This window comes from Lolium rigidum, chromosome 6 (assembly GCF_022539505.1).
Source record: "Lolium rigidum isolate FL_2022 chromosome 6, APGP_CSIRO_Lrig_0.1, whole genome shotgun sequence".
Lineage (NCBI taxonomy): Eukaryota > Viridiplantae > Streptophyta > Magnoliopsida > Poales > Poaceae > Lolium > Lolium rigidum.
This window is the reverse complement of record NC_061513.1, coordinates 112524806-112547831: the sequence shown is the minus strand read 5'-3', so window position 1 is coordinate 112547831 and position 23026 is coordinate 112524806. Positions and strand designations below refer to the sequence as shown.

At 47.2% G+C, this 23026-nt stretch overlaps 1 protein-coding gene across 1 annotated transcript; it reads left to right on the top strand.

Moving 5' to 3' along the window:
* Nucleotides 1–687: 687 nt before the first annotated feature.
* Nucleotides 688–927, top strand: LOC124666482. The gene has a single exon (XM_047203832.1). The coding sequence runs from the start codon at nucleotides 688–690 to the stop codon at nucleotides 925–927; it is 240 nt and encodes a 79-aa protein (XP_047059788.1).
* The last annotated feature ends 22099 nt before the right edge of the window (nucleotides 928–23026 follow it).

Sequence of the window (23026 nt, the reverse complement as noted above, 5' to 3'; positions counted from 1 at the left end):
ACCCAGGTTGGTTTCCCGTGGCATCCAAAAACACAGCCCTGGCAGCACGCTAATCAGTCCTAGGCATGAGGAGAATACTGATGGAAGGGTCAGATTTGTGGCTCTGCCCAGCAACGTTTGAAAACGAAACCCGGACTGAACCTGCATCATGGCTGCACCTCAGCAGCTGATCAAAAAGGAGGGAACCGCGTTTGAAAATCTGTCCCACACCTCTGCATGAACACACTCGAGCAAGAACCACACGCCGCCACGGCTGCTCATGATGCCCTTCTTCCCGCGTGTCACTTGTCCTGTGCCGTGTGTCGTCCATCGGATTCCCTCCGCCGGCACGCGTGACCGGTTTTCCAGCTCAACGGCTACCTCCCGACGACCAGCTTTAACTTTTAACGGCTAGTCCGCTGGTGACCGGTCCTCCGGGCCCGCACCTCCCCCCGCCAGCCGGATCCGAACGTTCCCCTGTTTCCGGCGACACCCAACGGCTACATTTCCCCTCGTCCATCGCCGCCTCACCGCTATAAATCCACCCGCACCACCGTGCCATTCCATCACACAACACACATTCCCCAGCGCAGAGTTTGAGAAGCCAACGAGAAGCAGCCGACGCGCACAGCCTCGATCTCCGGCTTCTTGCTCGCTTCTCTTTCTCTGCCACCCAACAGCATCCCCAACCCCACCTTTCTCCTCCCAATGGCCGCCGTCTCCGCCAAGTCCGTCGCCCTCCTCGCGGCGGTGCTCCTCGTTCTCGTCGCGTCGGCCGCGGCCACCGCAAGGACCGTGGAGCGGGAAGAGGTGGTTTCCCTCGGCAGCCTCGCGCCATCACTCGCCCCGGCGCCGGCGCCGACGATGCTCAGCGCGGCGGGCGCCCTCGTCCCCAGCTCATGGGCCGTGGCCGCCCTCGTCTCGCTCCTCGCCTTCCTCGCCCACTGATGCGTGATCGGTGCTGCTGCTTAATTAGATCGAGAGATGTGATCCCGCAATTTGGATTGCGGCGAGCTGCGTCTATTTGCTTCCTTCAGTTCAGTGGTTGGTTAGGCTCTCGTAGTAGCGATCTAGTATCGTGGTGTGTGTTGCGTCCTGCTCATCTCTCTTTTGCCTGTAAAAGAGGGAGCCATGTTTTCAGTAATTCATTCATTGGTTATTATTCTTTACCATATATGCGTATGATTCGTCTTCCAATTCACCTGCTTGATAATTAAGCACTTCAGTTCAATGTTTTAAATAGCGGGCTATGCTTCTTAGGGGCGATATTTTTTATAAAATAAAAAAAGCCTAAAAAACATTAGGCATCAAGCATTCACATATCATCTAAATATGACAAGAAATTCAATGATACGAAACTTGTACAAAATAATTATGATGATTTAGTAATAAAAGTAGTGCATAAATGCGTGTAGATTTAACTTTTTAATTTAAATGTTAAAATATTGTCTTATCGGAAGAAATAGCGCTATTTTTCAGCCATATTTAGCATTTTAGGGCGATTTACCGATTTAATTGTGAGACTATTTAACGCTAAAAGTGCTTATCTTTAACGGAAGTCTTGTGAATCTGCTATTGCGATGCTATAGCGAAGAGATAGGGTGTTATTTCAAACTTTACTTTGGCATGCATGTGGTATCGAATTTTAAATTAAAAATTGAAATCCATCTGTTGCCGAAGAGAAATCCATTGGATTCCACCTTCCGGTGAACCAGACTTTCCTTACTGCCGAGGAGTAAACCATATTGGATCTCTCACCTTTTGGTGAACAAGAATTTCTTTATTTAAAATTAGATTGTTTTTACTACTCCTTAGTTGCCAAGATCGCAGATTGCCCTCTTCAACCACTGAAGAGCCCATGTTCCACGGAGCAAGACTGAAGAACGAACCAAACACCGAAACTTGCACTTAGAGTTATATGCGTGGTGCTTTTCATTTATTTATTTGAGACAACCAGCTAAGTTTAATTTATGCAATAAAAGATGTTTACAGGGCTCAATGTGGAGTACGGAGCCAAATATGTCATCCTACTCTGCGTTTGGTAGTGAAGTTTTTTTTGAAGTATTTCAAGAATACCACAGTATTCGAAAATACCACAGTTTTCAATACTTTGACGTGTTTGTCTATGACATAAAACACTGGTATCAATACTGCAGTATTTAGTATTTCTTAAGTATTTAAAAAGCAGCCTCGGACCTCTTTTTTCTACAACAGAGAAAGCAAGAAAAACTACAAGAACGCCTCGATCTATTCCAATCGGCCGCCGCCACGTCATCTCCACGGCCATGGACATACCAGTATACCACTGCAAAGCATCGACCAACCCTAGCTGTCATAGCTGGTGCCTTCTTTTCTTTCACCATGGGAGTCGCGCACGTCGCCGGGATTGGCCGAGTCGCAGGTCTGGACCGTCGGTGCCCTGGCAGGGCACGCGGAGAAAACTTTAGCTCCCCTACGGAGAAAACTTCAGCTCCCCTACTATGGGTCTATGGCAGTCAACCATCCTTGGCTTGTACTCCTTGTGCTCGCGGACGCCCTGAGGGCATCTCCAGCGGCGCGACGCAAATGGTCGCTGAGCGACCGTTTTTGTCCGCCGTGACCGGAAATGCGTCTGGGCCCTGCTCCAGCGGGGCGACGCAAAGTGACCGGCCCGTCCGCGGAGACGCAAACCTGGCCCAAATATGCGCCAGGTTTGCGTCTCCGCGGACGCTCGGCGGTCGCGCCGAGTGACCGCCGAAAAAGACGTAGGACCCGCGCATCAGTGGCAGCGAGCCCGATATAATTCCCGCCACTGGCCATTCCCCACGCGAAAAAGCAAACTAGACCGGCGCGAAACATTCTCGAAGCGATGGACGTCCTCGCCGCCGCAGCCACCACCATGGATGTGGATCAAACCCTCGCCGCCGCACCCGCCGCCGCCCCACACTCCCCCGTAGCCACAATGGAGGGTCCGCCGGAAGCAAAGAGGGCCGGCACCGGCGGCGGCCGGGAGGCAAAGGCGAAGGCTGCAAAGAAGGTGCTCTCCCCGGAGGAGAAAGTGATCGAGGCCGCGAAACGTCGCTGCCGGCACGGAGAACCGGAAGATGAAGATTTGCGGCCGCCAACCGGCGAGCGTGGCGGATGCGGATCAAAGCCGGCGTCGCGCAAGTAGCCCTCCATCCGACCTTGGCGGAGGGCTACATGCTCGTCAAGAGAGAGGATCGCCGGCGTCGCTCCTCCGTCCTCGTCGGTCGGCTCGGTAAGTTCCCAGGCTGCGTCCCGGAACTCCCGCTCCCTTGCGGGGCCACCCGGCGTCGCGGTTCGCGTCCGGCCTGCCGCCGGTGGAGTTGACCGGGGCGGCGGAGCGGTTCAACGGGGCGGCTGTTCCCGACCTCAACCGGACTCCTAGAAGCGGTGACTCCAGGCTCGGGCGCGGCACGGAAGACGCGCCGAGTGCCGGAGGGAGAGCATGCCGCAACCCCGCATCCTATTCGACGAAATGGCGGCGGCTGCCCCGACGATGGACGACCCGGTACGTGAGCTCTCTCAATGTGTGCGTTCGCCGTGTTTCATGCGTCTGACGTCCGGTGATTCGTAGGACTATTGGAAGGACCGCCGTGAGGCTGACATCCAGGAAATTATCTTCGGCGGCGGCTTCGTTCGCGGTGATCCGGCCGGGTCCCCGCTGGATGACTGGGGAGCCAACGGCGGATGAACGCGCGGAGGACATCGAAACCGCACGCCCGTTCGCCACCCGGCAGACGCAGCCAACACCCGTGTCGGTGGACGACTTCGACGACGCGCCAACAAAGCTCGGGAAGAAGAAGGGGAGAGCCACGGGACACAAGGCTTCGTCGAGGAGGAGGACAAGTGCTTGTGCAAAGCATGGCTTGCATCGAGCAATGATTGCATTAATGGCGCGCAGCAAAAGGGCAAGGTCTATTGGGCCAAGGTCTCGCGGGAGTACAACGAGACCGAGGAGGCACCCGCCCTACAATATCACAAGCCCTCGGACGTTAGAGTCCCTCCGAAAAAGATGGAACTACATCAAGCAAGAGACAGCCAAGTTTTGCTCGGCGGTCGAACATGCTCGTTAACAACCCCGTAAGCGGCGGCTGGCGTCATGACGAGTGGTAAACACGATAGAACCATCATCATTCAACACTATGTGCATCATTCTATGTACATCATTGGCGGCTATGAATGCGGGTATCCCGCGCCTTGGAGAAGTTCAGGGCGACGCATAAGAAGGGCTTCCATATGGTCCATTGCCGGGACGTGCTCAAGAACGCCAACAAGTGGATGACAAGCTATGCGGCCTACAACGAAGCCGTGAGGAATGGGACAGCGATCAACCTCGACGGCGAGGACGACGATCAAGGCCGTCCAGCCCTTCCACCTCGTCCACGAGGCCACAAGGCTACCAAGGCCGATCTACAGCGGGAGGCGCAGGCCCTTGCGTTCACCATGAGCATGGAGAAGATGATGGCCGACAATCGTGCCGCCTTGGCTGCTAGGGACGAGAAGAGGCGTCTGGAAAAAGAGGCCGCAGCTGCCATCTTCCACAACCTCGCCAAAGAGGTAATTGAGGTCCAAAAGGCAGACGCCGAGGCCAAATTGCTTGACGCCGAGGCTAGGAGGATGGACGTGATACGTCTCCGACGTATCGATAATTTCTTATGTTCTATGCCATATTATTGATGATACCTACATGTTTTATGCACACTTTATGTCATATTCGTGCATTTTCTGGAACTAACCTATTAACAAGATGCCGAAGTGCCGGTTCTGTTTTCTGCTGTTTTTGGTTTCGAAATCCTAGTAACGAAATATTCTCGGAATTGGACGAAACGAAGACCCGAGGGCCTATTTTTCCACGGAGCTTCCGAAGACCGGAGAACATACGAAGTGGGGCCACGAGGTGGCGACACCACAAGGCGGCGCGGCCTAGGGGGGCCCGCGCCGCCCTATGGTGTGGCCCCTCGTCCGGCCCCCGAATCTGCCCTTCCGCCTACTTAAAGCCTCCGTCGCGAAACCCCCGATGCGAAAAACCACGATACGGAAAACCTTACCGAGACGCCACCGCCGCCGATCCCATCTCGGGGGATTACGGAGATCTCCTCCGGCACCTGCCGGAGAGGGGATTCATCTCCCGGGAGGACTCTACACCGCCATGGTCGCCTCCGGAGTGATGAGTGAGTAGTTCATCCCTGGACTATGGGTCCATAGCGGTAGCTAGATGGTTGTCTTCTCCTGATTGTGCTTCATTGTTGGATCTTGTGAGCTGCCTAACATGATCAAGATCATCTATCCGTAATACTCTATGTTGTGTTTGTCGGGATCCGATGGATAGAGAATACCATGTCATGTTAATTATCAAGTTATTACATATGTGTTGTTTATGATCTTGCATGCTCCCCGTTTCTAGTAGAGGCTCGGCCAAGTTTTTACTTTTAACTGCAAGAGGGAGGATTTATGCTGGATAGTGGGTTCATGTCTCCGTGAATGCGGGGAGTGACGAAACCCCTAAGGTTATGGATGTGCTTGTTGCCACTAGGGATAAAACATTGATGCTATGTTCGAGGATGTAGTTATTGATTACATTACGCACCATACTTAATGCAATTGTCCGTTGCTTTGCAACTTAATACTGGAGGGGTTCGGATGATAACCTGAAGGTGGACTTTTTAGGCATAGATGCGGTTGGATGGCGGTCTATGTACTTTGTCGTAATGCCCAATTAAATCTCACTATACTTATCATGTCATGTATGTGCATTGTTATGCCCTCTCTATTTGTCAATTGCCCGACTGTAATTTGTTCACCCAACATGCTTTTATCTTATGGGAGAGACACCTCTAGTGAACTGTGGACCCCGGTCCATTCTTTAATACTTGAAATACAAATCTGCTGCAATACTTGTTTTATTGTTTTCTCTGCAAACAATCATCTTCCACACAATACGGTTAATCCTTTGTTACAGCAAGCCGGTGAGATTGACAACCTCACTCGTTTCGTTGGGGCAAAGTACTTTGGTTGTGTTGTGCAGGTTCCACGTTGGCGCCGGAATCTCCGGTGTTGCGCCGCACTACATCCCGCCGCCATCAACCTTCAACGTGCTTCTTGGCTCCTCCTGGTTCGATAAACCTTGGTTTCTTTCCGAGGGAAAACTTGCTGCTGTGCGCATCATACCTTCCTCTTGGGGTTGCCCAACGAACGTGTGAAATACACGCCATCAAGCTCTTTTTCGGCGCCGTTGCCGGGAGATCAAGACACGCTGCAAGGGGAGTCTCCACTTCTCAATCTCTTTACTTTGTTTTTGTCTTGCTTTATTTACTACTTTGTTTGCTGCATTATATCAAAACACAAAAAAATTAGTTGCTAGTTTTACTTTTTACTGTCTTGCACTCTATATCAAAAACACAAAAAAATTAGTTACTCGCATTTACTTTATTATCATGTCTAGTCCCGTAGTTGTTACTCTATCACCTGAGGAATCAATCTTCACTTTTAAACAAGGAGGTGAAGAGAATTTTAAAGAAGCATGGTCTAGAATTTTTGATTCTTATAGTAAAACTGAACCTAAAATGACCTTAAGCTTGCTCCTTAGTAATTTCTATTTTGGACTTATTCTTCGTTATAGATATGCCTTAGATGCTGTAGTGGGAGGAGATTTCCTTCATTGTGATGGGGATCAAGCTTTTAATGCTATAAGGAAATTGATTACATCATTTAGCTCTGATAATAATTTTGATCCATCTCATGCTAGTATGCATAATAGATTAAACACTATTGAAACGAATATATCTTGTTTAAAAGAAGTGTATAACCGAATTCGCGAATACTATGATTATGTTCCATTAAGCTTCGAACCTTCAATGTGGGTGCCTACCATTAAAGCTACTATTGGTGGTGAAATTTTTTCTGCTCGTTGTGATATTATGTCTGAGTTTTGCCTTATGCCTGAAAATATTTATAAATCTTTGACACTTTGGGAACTCACTCGAAGGAGGAGAAGAAATAACTCTTACGGATAACTCCGTTGTAATTCCTAAGGGTATAGCTGAAGGTGTTTTCACAACCTTTCTTGGAAGGACGGTATCCACTGATTATCTCGTTATTGAATGTGTAGGGATGGGACAAATCACGTTTGGAAGATCCCTGCTGAAACTCATGGGAGCAGTCATAGATGTTGGTAAAGGCACTCTAAATTTTACCTCTACACCCGGATGCGGTCATGTATTCCCTAGACCAAAGAGTAAGAATAAGAGTAAGAAAGGTAAGAGCAACACCCCTGGTAAGAATGCCAACGCATCACCCTTTGATAACACTTGATATGCACTTTCTGCGCCTAGCTGAAAGGCGTTAAAGAAAAGCGCTTATGGGAGACAACCCATGTTTTTACTCCAGTATTTTTGTTTTATATTTGTGTCTTAGAAGTTGTTTACTACTGTAGCAACCTCTCCTTATCTTAGTTTTGAGTTTTGTTGTGCCAAGTAAAGTCTTTGATAGAAAAGTAAGTACTAGATTTGGATTACTGCGCAGTTCCAGATTTCTTTGCTGTCATGAATCTGGGTCTATCTCCCTGTAGGTAGCTCAGAAAATTACGCCAATTTACGAGCATGATCCTCAGATCTGTACGCAACTTTCATTCAATTTGAGCATTTTCGTTTGAGCAAGTCTGGTGGCCTAATAAAATCCATCTTTACGGACTGTTCTGTTTTGACAGATTTTGTCTTTTATTTCGCATTGCCTCTTTTGCTATGTTGGATGAATTTCTTTGATCCACTAATGTCCAGTAGCTTTATGCAATGTCCAGAAGTGTTAAGAATGATTGTGTCACCTCTGAACATGTGAATTTTTATTATGCACTAACCCTCTAATGAGTTGTTTCGAGTTTGGTGTGGAGGAAGTTTTCAAGGATCAAGAGAGGAGTATGATGCAATATGATCAAGGAGAGTGAAAGCTCTAAGCTTGGGGATGCCCCGGTGGTTCACCCCTGCATATATTAAGAAGACTCAAGCGTCTAAGCTTGGGGATGCCCAAGGCATCCCCTTCTTCATCGACAATATTATCAGGTTCCTCCCCTGAAACTATATTTTTATTCGGCCACATCTTATGTACTTTGCTTGGAGCGTCGGTTTGTTTTTGTTTTTTGTTTTGTTTGAATAAAATGGATCCTAGCATTCACTTTATGGGAGAGAGACACGCTCCGCTGTTGCATATGGACAAATATGTCCTTAGGCTCTACTCATAGTATTCATGGCGAAGTTCTTCTTCGTTAAATTGTTATATGGTTGGAATTGGAAAATGCTACATGTAGTAACTCTAAAATGTCTTGGATAATTTGATACTTGGCAATTGTTGTGCTCATGTTTAAGCTCTTGCATCATATACTTTGCACCCATTAATGAAGAAATACTTAGAGCTTGCTAATTTGGTTTTCATATTTGGTTTCTCTAGAGTCTAGATAACATCTAGTATTGAGTTTTGAACAACAAGGAAGACGGTATGGAGTCTTATAATGTTTACCATATGTCTTTTATGTGAGTTTTGCTGTACCGTTCATCCTTGTGTTTGTTTCAAATAACCTTGCTAGCCTAAACCTTGTATCGAGAGGGAATACTTCTCATGCATCCAAAATACTTGAGCCAACCACTATGCCATTTGTGTCCACCATACCTACCTACTACATGGTATTTATCCGCCATTCCAAAGTAAATTGCTTGAGTGCTACCTTTAAAATTCCATCATTCACCTTTGCAATATATAGCTCATGGGACAAATAGCTTAAAAACTATTGTGGTATTGAATATGTACTTATGCACTTTATCTCTTATTAAGTTGCTTGTTGAGCGATAACCATGTTTACGGGGACGCCATCAACTATTCTTTGTTGGATATCATGTGAGTTGCTATGCATGTCCGTCTTGTCCGAAGCAAGAGAGATCTACCACCTTCATGGTTGGAGCATGCATATTGTTAGAGAAGAACTTTGGGCCGCTAACTAAAGCCATGATTCATGGTGGAAGTTTCAGTTTGGACACATATCCTCAATCTCATATGAGAATAATAATTGTTGCCACATGCTTATGCATTAAAGAGTAGTCCATTATCTGTTGTCCATGTTGTCCCGGTATGGATGTCTAAGTTGAGAATAATCAAAAGCGAGAAATCCAAAATGCGAGCTTTCTCCTTAGACCTTTGTACAGGCGACATGGAGGTACCCCATTGTGACACTTGGTCAAAACATGTGCATTGCAAAGATCCGGTAGTCCAAGTTAATTAGGACAAGGTGCGGGCACTATTAGTATACTATGCATGAGACTTGCAACTTGTAAGATATAATGTACATAACTCATATGCTTTATTACTACCGTTGACAAAATTGTTTCATGTTTTCAAAATAAAAGCTCTAGCACAAATATAGCAATCGATGCTTTCCTCTTTGAAGGACCATTCTCTTTACTTTTATGTTGAGTCAGTTCACCTATATCTCTCCACCTCAAGAAGCAAACACTTGTGTGAACTGTGCATTGATTCCTACATACTTGCATATTGTACTTGTTATATTACTCTATGTTGACGATTATCCATGAGATATACATGTTACAAGTTGAAAGCAACTGCTGAAACTTAATCTTCCTTTGTGTTGCTTCAATACCTTTACTTTGATTTATTGCTTTATGAGTTAACTCTTATGCAAGACTTATTAATACTTGTCTTGAAGTACTATTCATGAAAAGTCTTTGCTTTATGATTCACTTGTTTACTCATGTCATCACCATTGTTTTGATCGCTGCATTCACTACATATGTTTACAAATAGTATGATCAAGGTTATGATGGCATATCACTTCAGAAATTATCTTTGTTATCGTTTTACCCGCTCGGGACGAGCAGTAACTAAGCTTGGGGATGCTTGATACGTCTCCGACGTATCGATAATTTCTTATGTTCTATGCCATATTATTGATGATACCTACATGTTTTATGCACACTTTATGTCATATTCGTGCATTTTCCGGAACTAACCTATTAACAAGATGCCGAAGTGCCGGTTCCTGTTTTCCGCTGTTTTTGGTTTCGAAATCCTAGTAACGAAATATTCTCGGAATTGGACGAAACGAAGACCCGGGGGCCTATTTTTCCACGGAGCTTCCGGAAGACCGGAGAACATACGAAGTGGGGCCACGAGGTGGCGACACCACAAGGCGGCGCGGCCTAGGGGGCCCGCGCCGCCCTATGATGTGGCCCCCTCGTCCGGCCCCCGACTCCGCCCTTCCGCCTACTTAAAGCCTCCGTCGCGAAACCCCGATGCGAAAAACCACGATACGGAAAACCTTACCGAGACGCCGCCGCCGCCGATCCCATCTCGGGGGATTCTCGGAGATCTCCTCCGGCACCCTGCCGGAGAGGGGATTCATCTCCCGGAGGACTCTACACCGCCATGGTCGCCTCCGGAGTGATGAGTGAGTAGTTCACCCCTGGACTATGGGTCCATAGCAGTAGCTAGATGGTTGTCTTCTCCTCATTGTGCTTCATTGTTGGATCTTGTGAGCTGCCTAACATGATCAAGATCATCTATCCGTAATACTCTATGTTGTGTTTGTCGGGATCCGATGGATAGAGAATACCATGTCATGTTAATTATCAAGTTATTACATATGTGTTGTTTATGATCTTGCATGCTCTCCGTTTCTAGTAGAGGCTCTGGCCAAGTTTTTACTTTTAACTCCAAGAGGGAGTATTTATGCTCGATAGTGGGTTCATGTCTCCGTGAACCTGGGGGAGTGACAGAAACCCCTAAGGTTATGGATGTGCTGTTGCCACTAGGGATAAAACATTGATGCTATGTTCGAGGATGTAGTTATTGATTACATTACGCACCATACTTAATGCAATTGTCCGTTGCTTTGCAACTTAATACTGGAGGGGTTCGGATGATAACCTGAAGGTGGACTTTTTAGGCATAGATGCAGTTGGATGGCGGTCTATGTACTTTGTCGTAATGCCCAATTAAATCTCACTATACTTATCATGTCATGTATGTGCATTGTTATGCCCTCTCTATTTGTCAATTGCCCGACTGTAATTTGTTCACCCAACATGCTTTTATCTTATGGGAGAGACACCTCTAGTGAACTGTGGACCCCGGTCCATTCTTTAATACTGAAATACAAATCTGTTGCAATACTTGTTTCATCGTTTTCTCTCGCAAACAATCATCTTCCACACAATACGGTTAATCCTTTGTTACAGCAAGCCGGTGAGATTGACAACCTCACTGTTTCGTTGGGGCAAAGTACTTTGGTTGTGTTGTGCAGGTTCCACGTTGGCGCCGGAATCTCCGGTGTTGCGCCGCACTACATCCCGCCGCCATCAACCTTCAACGTGCTTCTTGGCTCCTCCTGGTTCGATAAACCTTGGTTTCTTTCTGAGGGAAAACTTGTTGTTGTGCGCATCATACCTTCCTCTTGGGGTTGCCCAACGAACATGTGAAATACACGCCATCAGGACGCCAAGGCCAAGATCCTTGCGGAGGACACTAGGATCATGCTAGCCGACTTGAGCAGCGTCGACGACGAGACCAGGGCTTGGTTCATGAAGAGGCGCGCCGAAATCCGCGCGCGAGACGCCTGATCGCCGGCGCCATGCGCCCAGCACCTTCGCCTCCTTTTGGACATTTTTATTGCTGCACAGGCCTTGTTGTGCCCCTTTTGGTCTCCACTTTGCGCAGTCCGATATGCAAAGTGGGGTGAACTTATTTCAGCCCTCAAAATGCGGCTGTAAATTTGGTGCAAAAGTTTATGCGTGCTTCTATTTTTTGAAGCCAGCCCCAGACGCAAACGGACACGCGACCATTTCCGCGTCCGCCTCGCGACGCAAACGGACGCCCGCGGACATTTTGGATGTCCGAAATGCGTCGCGCCGCTGGAGATGGCCCTGAGGACCGTCGTGGCGTGCCAGAGCCGGCTAGACGCATGAGCTGCAGTGGTGTGAGGCAGGCGTTGTGACGGCCGTTGTACAGGTGAGAGCACGCAATGTTGATGGGCATGCAGCCGAGATCTTCTAGCCCGCCCTGTCATCATGGTACCCTGTTGCACGAACGTGGTCTCTAAAAACCCTTGTGCGTTGTGGAGGAGTCGTTGAACTCGTCGTCGTTACCGTTCGTGGTAGCCACACCTCATTGTCGTCGTTGTGGTACTACCTCGTCACACCAGCTCGGGCGAGCTTGACGGAAGAACCTGGCATTAATAGATAGCTCATCTAGACGCTACAATAAACTACTAGACAAACATGTCACAATATTAGCGATACTTCATAATACTCAGCTTCGGCAAAACTGTAGTATCTTGTGCCCAGGTGCTAAAATACTCTAGTTTTCTAATACTTCAGTTTTAGAAATACTTTGTCGCCAAACTAAGCAAGATAACATGAACTTAGCTAAGTTGCGAGGTTCGAAATTGGAAATTCTACCCTCATGAACAAAAGAATACATTTAGAAATATTCAGAGCCAGCATTGATCTCTAAAATGATAACACCATATCTTCCTTTGCTCCCCTCCTTGATTTCAGTAACCACTGTTTTGCGGTCTGATGCAACCAAAATTTTGGTTAGAGACAAATCTTCAGCCAGAGCTAATGCTTCCTGCAAGGAAGAGATTCCAAACAGGAAGAGATCCGCAGAAGCTCCCAGATAGGTACCATTACCGTCACGACAGATTGCTGCAGCTACTCCCATGCTGCCAGTTCTTGCTACAGCCACATCAGCGGTTATCTTTGCTATATCATTAGGTGGTGGTCTGGGATCTCGGTGAGATTTCATTTATAGTGTACTAGGAAAATTGCCCGTGCGTTGCATCGGGGTGACTGAAATCTAGCTCTCCCATCGAAAGTATTCCAGATAGCTTCATGATACGACAATGCATGTACTTCAACGAAAAATGCTTAATTCTAGTCTTTCTATGGTTCGGGATTTGTTTTAGGCTGGTGCACACAAACAACACAATCTGCATAGATGAAGTGGTACTGCGTTAGTTTGCAAGATAAACACATTAACCACAATGGTACGCGATACAACACCCTTATCTCTCATAGCATCTAACATATTTTGTGCCAAGTCAACACCACTATATAACCCATACACATTCAACAAAGAACATTTGCCATACACATTCAACAAAGGATTGCACAAGAGATCTTTAAGATACCCGGTCTTAATAATAATCTTAATGTACCCAGATTTATGCCCCAAGTTTACAGAATATTAGTGAATGGTTAGTAGGACTAAATAAATCACACAACATCAAAATTCTTTCCATAGGAAACGTCAGGCAGTTTCATTGGCTAACACTACAATTCGTAAATAAAGATGATGTACATGGACACTTGGACATATGTTTAAAAAGGTTCGTGTAAACAATTAAGTGAGTTGGCATCAAAGTGACGTGGTTGTTGCATGTTTGGCTTGTCTTTTGAAGTTTTGATGCAGGGAACACAGCGAAGACGCTGCCGACCAAATCTCTTTCTTCCCCAGCAGCTCTTTTTATTTGACTAAACTCTCTCCTACAATAGAAATTAGCAATTCAGATCCATGTGTAGAGACGACCTCTTTACTGGAGCGGGGAATAGGGAGATGGCGAGGGCGCGGTTGATGGGAGGTTAAACGATACGTTGCCGGCCGGTGAGAATAAGGCATGCGTAGTTTTCGCCGCTGCGGACCACCTTGGCCACCGCCATGCCCATGCTGCACTTCTGCCTGCGTCGGCGACCCCCGCTGTTGGAGCTTTCCGTTAGCCCCTCACGAGTCACGAAGTTGAGGCACGGCGTGAACGCCGCCGCCAACTGTTGTCCCCGGCCAGTCCCCAGACGTCCCACTGTTGCGTCTCATGCGGCAAGACTCTGGTCGGGGGTGCCATCGACCAAGGCCCAGGTGCGACAGATGTATTAGCTCCATGAGCAACATCTCCCGAGCGTCTACCGTTCTAAAAATAAGCGCAATTGTAGAACCAGAAGGCACTGGCTGCCCTGGCCGTGCAGGTCGCAGTTTTTGCCGACCCTGCCGGTTGCCCGCCGCCACCAAACCCCACACTTTGGTCTGTTCAGTCGGCCGCCTGTCCAGTCGACTGGACGCTCTTTGCTACTCGCTGGGCTCGATGTGGAGGAAAGGAGCAGCTACAGCAAAAAGGTGAGGATATGGAGCTGTGCGCGGCTGCGTGCAGGCCGCAAAGGAGCTTGCTGGTCGTTTCTTCGGGATTTCAGCCGGCCGGCGAGATGTCGATCAGCAGCCAACGATCTACGTACGGGCTTCATAAAGAACGATCCGCCGATCCGGGACGATTTCGAGCTTCAGTGACGAGGAAACTCCGGCCAGGTCGTGCCATCGATCTGATGGAAATTTTTATAGATTTTTGTGGGAATTATGTGTAGAGGAGAGGAGCCATATATTGGTGAATTTTCGTGCGCAAGGAGGCAAGAAACTAAACGAAGAAATCTGAAGTCCAAGTCCGGAGAAAACTAAGTTTGTACAAACTCCTTACAGTTAGATTCACGTTCGGTCGGGTGGGCTAATATTGGGCTGGTTTGGCTGTATTTCGTGGTGGACACGGCTCACAATCCAGCTCGAGGACAGGAGTCCAGGATGTATGACAGATCGGTGTAGGGCAAACCACAAGGTAAGAACGGTAGAAATCAATGACCAAGCGACGGACCAAAACTTACAAAGGAAACGAAACGGACCAAATCACGGAAACGCTTCTCCCTTTATTATTAGGTACTAGGACAATGCCCGCGCGTTGCAGCGGAATAGGAAACATTGTTGAGTTCCTCTTTCGCCCGGCCCTGGCCAAGTATGCGCCAGCCCCGGGTCTCCCTCGGGGTAGGAATGGAGTGTGTTGTGGCGGCGTTGGGTGCCCGCGAGTGAAAGGTAAGACGGATTAGGAAATAAGACATATTCATGTCTGTCTAAACGAGTCGTGGTGCGTTATATGTGATTTGTTGGGAGGATAAATTAGTCTAAAGAAAATGTTGGATGCGTTGCCTCGGGATGAAATAAATCAAGATATGTGACTTGTTTTCGTGGCACGGTTGCACCACCGATGCCGGCCGCCCGAAACTGATAATCTTCGTAAGCGTTGCCACCATGACACTATGCTCGTGCTCCCGTGTCGGTAGTAGCTACCATCTTCCTCTGGTTGACGAAACGGACATAGCCTTTGTTGCGTTTCTGGTGGTGCAACATCTGCTATGAGCACCTGACCAACTCGTGTGATTGTGGTTGCAAATGGTAATCGTTGACGAACGGTTCGTCGACGAAATCAAGTCGAGATGGGGCGAGTTAGTCTTGGATGATAAAGAGCCACGTTTGGTACCTTGTCTCCATAACATGAAGGCGATAGGACGTGGGACCAGATGGTGTTGCCGCCAATTGAGATTTCGAGACCGGTGCAACGCCTGATAAAAAAGACCGGTGCAATAAAAATCAAGTATAATTTACATATTACAAATTCACATAAATTGAAAACTAAAAGTGTACACTTGTTCAAAAACACAAACGCCTGATAAAAAAGACCGGTGCAATAAAAATCAAGTATAATTTACATATTACAAATTCACATAAATTGAAAACTAAAAGTGTACACTTGTTCAAAAACACAAACGAACGTGAGGTAGCTATCTTTGACCAATTTAAAATGTTCCAAATGCCATTCATGCACTCGAGCCCAACCGGGCCACTAACGTACGTGGCGATCCGATCTGTAGAGCTTTGGTGCTGTGCAACTCTTCCTTGCGCCCCCCAACTCTCTCTGATGGCAATCTCAGCGGCGTCTCTCATCTCTGTCGTAGCTCCCTCCAACAGCTTTAGCTCTGCCTCCCTCGCTCCCTCCAACTCTCCCATTCGCTATCACTTAGGCAAAGTTAATTTCTTTGTCATCATTAGATCTCTTAGGAGAGACAATGGTGCTGCTACTTCTTGCTTTTCTCAGGAGGCTTGATGATATCCAGAGACTTGACATATATATACAGGTGTGAATCTGTAGAGGAAAGCGAGGTGGGATTATTATTCAGGCGTCCGGACGGGTCGATCGTTCGTGTCCAAGACAGACAAATCGTGGGACTGAATTAACGGAGAGATGGAGCTGGGCCGGGCCCCTCTAGTTTGGGCTGCTGGTCCGCTCAAATGAGGTGATTAGGAGATTGCTAGCTAGTGAGCCCGTTCTAGGTTCAGACTTCAGAGCAACGGTTGTTTCTTTTATAGATGAACTTTCTCATAGCTGTGTTGGGCCGGTTGCTGGCGAATCAACGATTGCTGTGTTGGGCATGACGTGGTGGGCTGGTGAATCAACCACGCGACATCCAGCACGAACGATCGGGATAGAAAGACGAACCGGTATCCACCGATATAGATTAGATTTGCCCTTCTCTAGTTTAAATTCTCGTGTTAAATTTTACAAAATAAAAAAGGCAAAATGCACTACAAGTGGAATTTACGTGGGATCCCACTTAGGGCATCTCCAGCGGGCCGACGCATTTCGGACAGCCAAAATGTCCACGTGCGTCCGTTTGCGTCGGCCCGCGGATGCAAAAATGGTCATGCTTCCGTTGGCGTCGGTGGTGGCTCCAGCGGGCCAACGCATTTCCGGCGAGGGCAAGTTTAGGTTCAGAAAATTCAGAAAAGAGGTTGTAGCCTCAAATTAGCTCAAATTTACAAGAAATTATATCCTCAAATTAGCTCAAATTGAGGTCTGAAGTAAGTTCATCACACTTTGCACAAGGTACGGCGCAAAATGGAGTCCAGAAGGAGCACAACAAGGCCAGAACAACATATGAAGTCCAAAAGGAGGCCATGGTGCTAAACTTTGGCGCCGCAGATCAGGCGTCTCGCACGCGGATTTTAGCGCGCCTCTTCATGAACCAGGCCTTGGTGTCGTCGTCGACGCTGGTCAAGTCGGCTGGCATGATCCTTGTGTCCTCTGCATGGGTCTTGGCCTCGGCGTCCATCCTCCTGGCCTTGGCGTCATGCAATTTAGCCTCGGCGTCAGCCTTTTTGGCATCGACGTCCATCCTTTGGACCTCAATGACCTCTTTGTTGAGGTTGAGGTAGATGGCAGCTGCGGCCTCTTTTTCCAGACGCTTATTTTCATCCCTTTTCGCCATGGCGGCTTGATTCTCGGCCATCAACTTCTCCAAGCTCTGGGTCATCCATCGTCGGGGCAGATGGTGCCATTTCCTCAAACAGGTTGCGGGGCACCGGCATGCTCTCCTCCGGCACCTGACACGTCTTGTGTGTCGCGCCCGGGCACAAGTCACCGCTTCTCGGTGTCCGGTTGATGTCGGAAACCGGCGCCCCATTGAACTGCACCGCGTCACGCCAGAGGCGAACCGCGACGTTGCGTGGACCTGCAAGGATGCGGGCGTTCCAGGACGCGGCTGGGAACTTACCGAGCTCACCGACGAGGCCAGAGGAGCGATGTCGGTGATCCCCTCTCGATTGACGAGCATGTAGGCCTCCGCTAAGCTCGGATGGAGGCTTACTTGTGCGGACCCGGTTTCAGTTGCATCTGCCACGCCTGCTGGGTGGCCTCCAGGGCGGCGGCCGCTGCATTCCTCTCCCTCTAGTTCATGCACCGACCGCGACGCTTCGCGGCCTTGACGTCTTTCTCCTCCTTGGACAGCACCTTCATTGCCGCCTTCGGCTTAGCATTCCGGCCGCCAGTGGCGGCACACTTTGCTTCCGACGGAGCTGCGTATAGGGATTCGTAGCATAGAAAACAAAAAAAAAATTCCTACCGCAAGAAAGAATAACAAGCCAAGATTTAATCTAGTAGATGGTAACAACGAGGTGAAGATCATCATACCCTTGAAGATCGCTATGTTAACGAGATAAATCTCGTGGTTGATGTAGTCGATCACTTGCCGCTTGCAAAAGCGCGTAGAAGATCTTGACGGTGCCACAATCGGGCAACACCTCCGCACTCGGTCACACGTTCGGTGTTGATGACGACATCCTTCTCCCTGTTCCAGCGAGCAGCGGATGTAGTAGATCCTCCTCGGAATTCCGCCATCACGATGGCGTGGTGACGGTGGTGGTGGTGGAGATCTCCGGCAGCGCTTCACCGTAAGCACCGCGGGAGAAGATGGGGGAGGGGAGTAGCTAGGGTTTGGGAGAGGGGGCACTTGGGCGCCGGCCTTGGGTGCCCTTGGGTGGTGCGGCTCAAGTGGTGGCCGGCCCTCTCCATCTACCTCTCCCTCTCTTTATATAGGTGGAACCCCCTAGGGTTTGCCCCAAAACCAAATTGAAGTCCAACTCCAAAACTGCCATATGGGCGAAACCTAGGGGAAGTGGTATTGCTCCCTTTCCTTCTCCCTTGGTCGGCCAAGGTGGTGGAGTCCACCATGGACTCCACCTTCCCTCTTGGTTGGCTGGTTAGGGTTGGTGGAGTCCATCCGGGACTCCACCTTCCAAAATGATTTATTCTGGAATGTTCTAGAATATTCTAGCGCTTTCCATAAATGCACCGGATCATTTTCAAACTTGAAAATTGACTTCCTATATATAAATCTTATTCTCCGGACCATTACGGAACTCCTCGTGATGTCCTGGATCCCATCCGAGACTCCGAACAACATTCGAACTCCATTCCATATTCCATATCTACTTAAAACGGCATCAAACCTTAAGTGTGCCACCCTACTGTTCGAGAACTATGCAGACATGATCGAGACTCTTCTCCGATCAATAACTAATAGCGGGACCTGGAGATCCATAATAGCTCCCACATATTCAACGATAACTTCGTGATCGAAAGAACCATTCACATAAAATAACAATTCCCTTTGTCTCGCGATATTTTACTTATCCGAAGTTTGATCGTCGGTATCTCCATACCTAGTTCAACCTTGTTACCGATAAGTAATCTTTACTCGTACCATGATATGATATCCCTTGTGAACCAGTCACATGCTTGCAAGCTAATTGGATGTCATTCCACCGAGAAGGTCCAGAGTATATCTATCCGTCATTGGGATGGATAAATCCCACTATTGATCCATGTGCCTCCACACTATACTTTCCAAACACTTAATTCCACCTTTGTAACAACCCATTTTCGAAGTAGTGTTCGGTGTCATCAAAGTGTTCATCCGGTGTAGGTGATTAACATGATCTTACGGTCGAAGGATTAAATTACTATGCATATTAAAGCTTGAAGCACAGAGAACTAAATGACTTGATCATATGCTATGTTTACTATGGGTGTATGTCCATCACATCATTCACCTAATGATATGACCTTATTATTAATAATATCCAATGTTCATGATCATGAAACTATGATCATCTATTAATCAACAAGCTAGTTTAACAAGAGACTTACTAGGGACTCTTTTATGTTTATAAAACACACATGTATTAATATTTCCGGTTAATACAATTATAGCATGGGATGCAAACATTTATCATAAACACAAAGATATAATAATAACCAATTTATTATTGTCTCTTGGGCATATCTCCAATACTGCGGCCTCCATTGTGGCTATGATCATGGCTATGGGGGAGTCTAGGGCGGCGGCGGGTGCGAGGGTTCCATCGGAATCCATGGTGGTGGTTGCAGCGGCGACGACATCCATAGCTTCTAGACTACTGGTGCCGGTCTACTTTGATTTTTCGTGCGGGAAATGGTCACTGGCGGAAATGCTATCGGCCTCCCTGCCACTGACGTGCGGGTCCTACGTAAGTTTCGGTGGATACTCGTCGCGACCGCGGAGCGTCCACGGAGACGCAAACCTGGCGCATATTTGTCCTAGGTTTGCGTCGCCGCGGACGATCTGGTCACTTTGTGTCGCCCTGCTGGAGCAGAGCCCAGACGTATTTTCGGTTTCCGCAGACGCAAACGGTCGCTCAGCGTCCATTTATGTCATCCCGTTGGAGATGCTCTTAACACCCTAGTCTCCATTAGGTTGCTTGCCAGGGGAGTTGCGTTCTGACGAAGTACCACATATTCCTCCAAGCAAGAATTTACAAAACCGTGTGTGCGCACAAAAAGGGCTTTGCTTTCATATGTTTTGACGACCAGATAGCCAAGAGGGTGGTCGCTAGGGTTTCCAGCATGTCAAATAACTACTCCATGTTCAACGCCTTTAGACGCTTAAGGAAACAGGCGCGCCGGATGCAAATAGGCTCGGCCCAAGTAAGCATGCTTTAGTTTTAGTCTTTGCGTAGTAAGCTACGACTTTTACGTTCATCTAGTTTCAAAGGCCCCCCTCAAAAAAAAAAAAAAAATCTAGTTTCAAAGGCTAGGTAGTGTTTTTTTCTTTCATTTTTCTTTCTGTTTATATCTTTTAAAGTTTATATTAAAAAATTATTCAAATCTAAAAAAAGTTCAAACTTCAGAAAAGTTTAGACTAAAAAATATTCAGATAAAAAAGTTGAAATTTGAAAAATGTTCAAATCTAAAAAAAGTTTAAACACAGAAAAAGTTCAAATTTAAAGAAAACAAGATTAATTTTTTTGGAAAGTGTTAATATTAAAAAAAATCAAATTCAAGCAATGTCCAGATTCAGAAAAATGTTCAAATTCAAAAAAAGTTCGAAACTGAGAAAAGTTCAAAACTAAAATAAGTTCAATTTTCAAAAATTCAGAATAAAAAAACAGCCAAACCCGACCGGAAAACCAAAACTGGAGGAAAAAACTGGCACAACTAGAGAACCGAAAACAAAAGAGAATTGAAAAAACAAAACGAAGGTAAAAATCGGTGCCCTCGCTAGTGGGTCGGTGATACGTCTCAAACGTATCTATAATTTCTTATGTTCCATGCTAGTTCTATGACAATACTCACATGTTTTACGTACACTTTATATCATTTTGATGCACATTCCGGTACTAACCTATTAACAAGATGCTGAAGCGCCGGCCTCGTTTTCTCGCTGTTTTTGGTTTCGTAAATCCTACACAGGAAATATTCTCGGAATTGGACGAAACAAAAGCCCACGGTCTTATTTTCCACGAAGTCTTCCAGAACAACGAAGAGGAGACGAAGAGGGGCCACGAGGCGGCCACACCATAGGGGGGCGCGGCCCCACCCCTAGCCCGCCGCCATATGGGGTGGGCCCCTCGAGCGTCCCCCGACTCCGCCCCTTCTCCTATATAATCCTTCCGTCGCGAAAACCCTAGTACCGAGAGCCACGATACGAGAAAAGTTACTGAGGCGCCGCCGCCGTCAACCCCATCTCGGGGGGTTCTGAAGATCGCCTTCGTTACCCTGCCGGAGAGTGGAATCATCACCGGAGGGCTCTACATCACCATGCCCGCCTACGGACTGATGCGTGAGTAGTTCATCCTTGGACTATGGGTCCATAGCAGTAGCTAGATGGTTGTCTTCTCCTATTGTGCTATCATGTTTAGATCTTGTGAGCTGCCTATCATGATCAAGATCATCTATTTGTAATGCTACATGTTGTGTTTGTTGGGATCCGATGAATATGGAATACTATGTCAAGTTGATTATCGATCTATCATATATGTGTTGTTTATGATCTTGCATGCTCTCCGTTGCTAGTAGAGACTCTGGCCAAGTTGATACTTGTAACTCCAAGAGGGAGTATTTATGCTAGATAGTGGGTTCATGCCTCTATTGAATCTGGGACAGTGACAGAAAGTTCTAAGGTTGTGGATGTGCTGTTACCACTAGGGATAAAACATTAATGCTTTGTCTAAGGATATTTGTATTGTTTACATTACGCACAATACTTAATGCAATTGTCCGTTGTTTGCAACTTAATACTGGAAGGGGTGCGGATGCTAACCCGAAGGTGGACTTTTTAGGCATAGATGCATACTGGATAGCGGTCTATGTTCTTTAGCGTAATGCCCTAAGTAAATCTCATAGTAGTCATCATGATATGTATGTGCATTGTTATGCCCTCTCTATTTGTCAATTGCCCAACTGTAATTTGTTCACCCGACATGTTATTTATCTTATTGGAGAGATACCACTAGTGAACTGTGGACCCCGGTCCATTCTTTTACATCTGAAATACAACCTACTGCAATCATTGTTGTTTGTTGTTCTTTGCAAACAAACATCATTCTCCGCACCATACATTTAATCCTTTGTTTACAGCAAACCGGTGAGATTGACAACCTCACTGTTAAGTTGGGGCAAAGTATTTTGATTGTGTTGTGCAGGTTCCACGTTGGCGCCGGAATCCCTGGTGTTGCGCCGCACTACACTCCTTCACCAACAACCTTCACGTGGCCTTCATCTCCTACTGGTTCGATAACCTTGGTTTCTTACTGAGGGAAAACTTGTTGCTGTGCGCATCACACCTTCCTCTTGGGGTTCCCAACGGACGTGTGCATCACGCGCCATCAAGACCTTTTTCTGGCGCCGTTGCCGGGGACCTGAAGAAAAGTTACACCACAAAGATTTCTAACTCCCACGTCAACTGCACGCCAGCAGTCGGCCTAGTCCTACCCCGCTCTATGCGGAGCACCAGATAGCACCCGCTATGAGGGGGTTGATATGCGACAACCTGGTCGGTGAGTGCCAGACGCTGCACACCTCTGGGCAGAAGTGTTTGTGCCGGCCCATTTGATATTTCTTTTATTTTACGGTATGATTCTTTTACCTTCTTTCTTTTTTTGTTTCTTTTTTGTTAATTTGTTTTCAAAATCTAAGATTTTTTCAGGAAAAATATGTTTTGAGCCCAAGGGCTTTAAAAGAGGAGATCTAGATCTACAACCTCCACTAATCCATTCCTCCTCTAAGTGAGGGGAACTCTTGGTATCTAGATCTTGGAGTCATTGGTTGACCTTCACCATTGTTCTTCCTCTCTAGTTCATCTTTAGCATTTGTTGTTTGGGATTTGAGAGAGAATGATTTGAGCACTTTCCTTGGTGTTCTTGTGTTTCATCCTTGTATAGTGTTGAGCTCTCCAATACGATTAGTTCGAGTGAGAGACCGTGAGTTTGTTACTCTTGAAAGGGTGACCTCCTAGTTGTCTTGGCGGTTGGTGCTCCGGTGACCTCTTCGTAGAAGATTCTGAAGAGGCATGAACTTCTC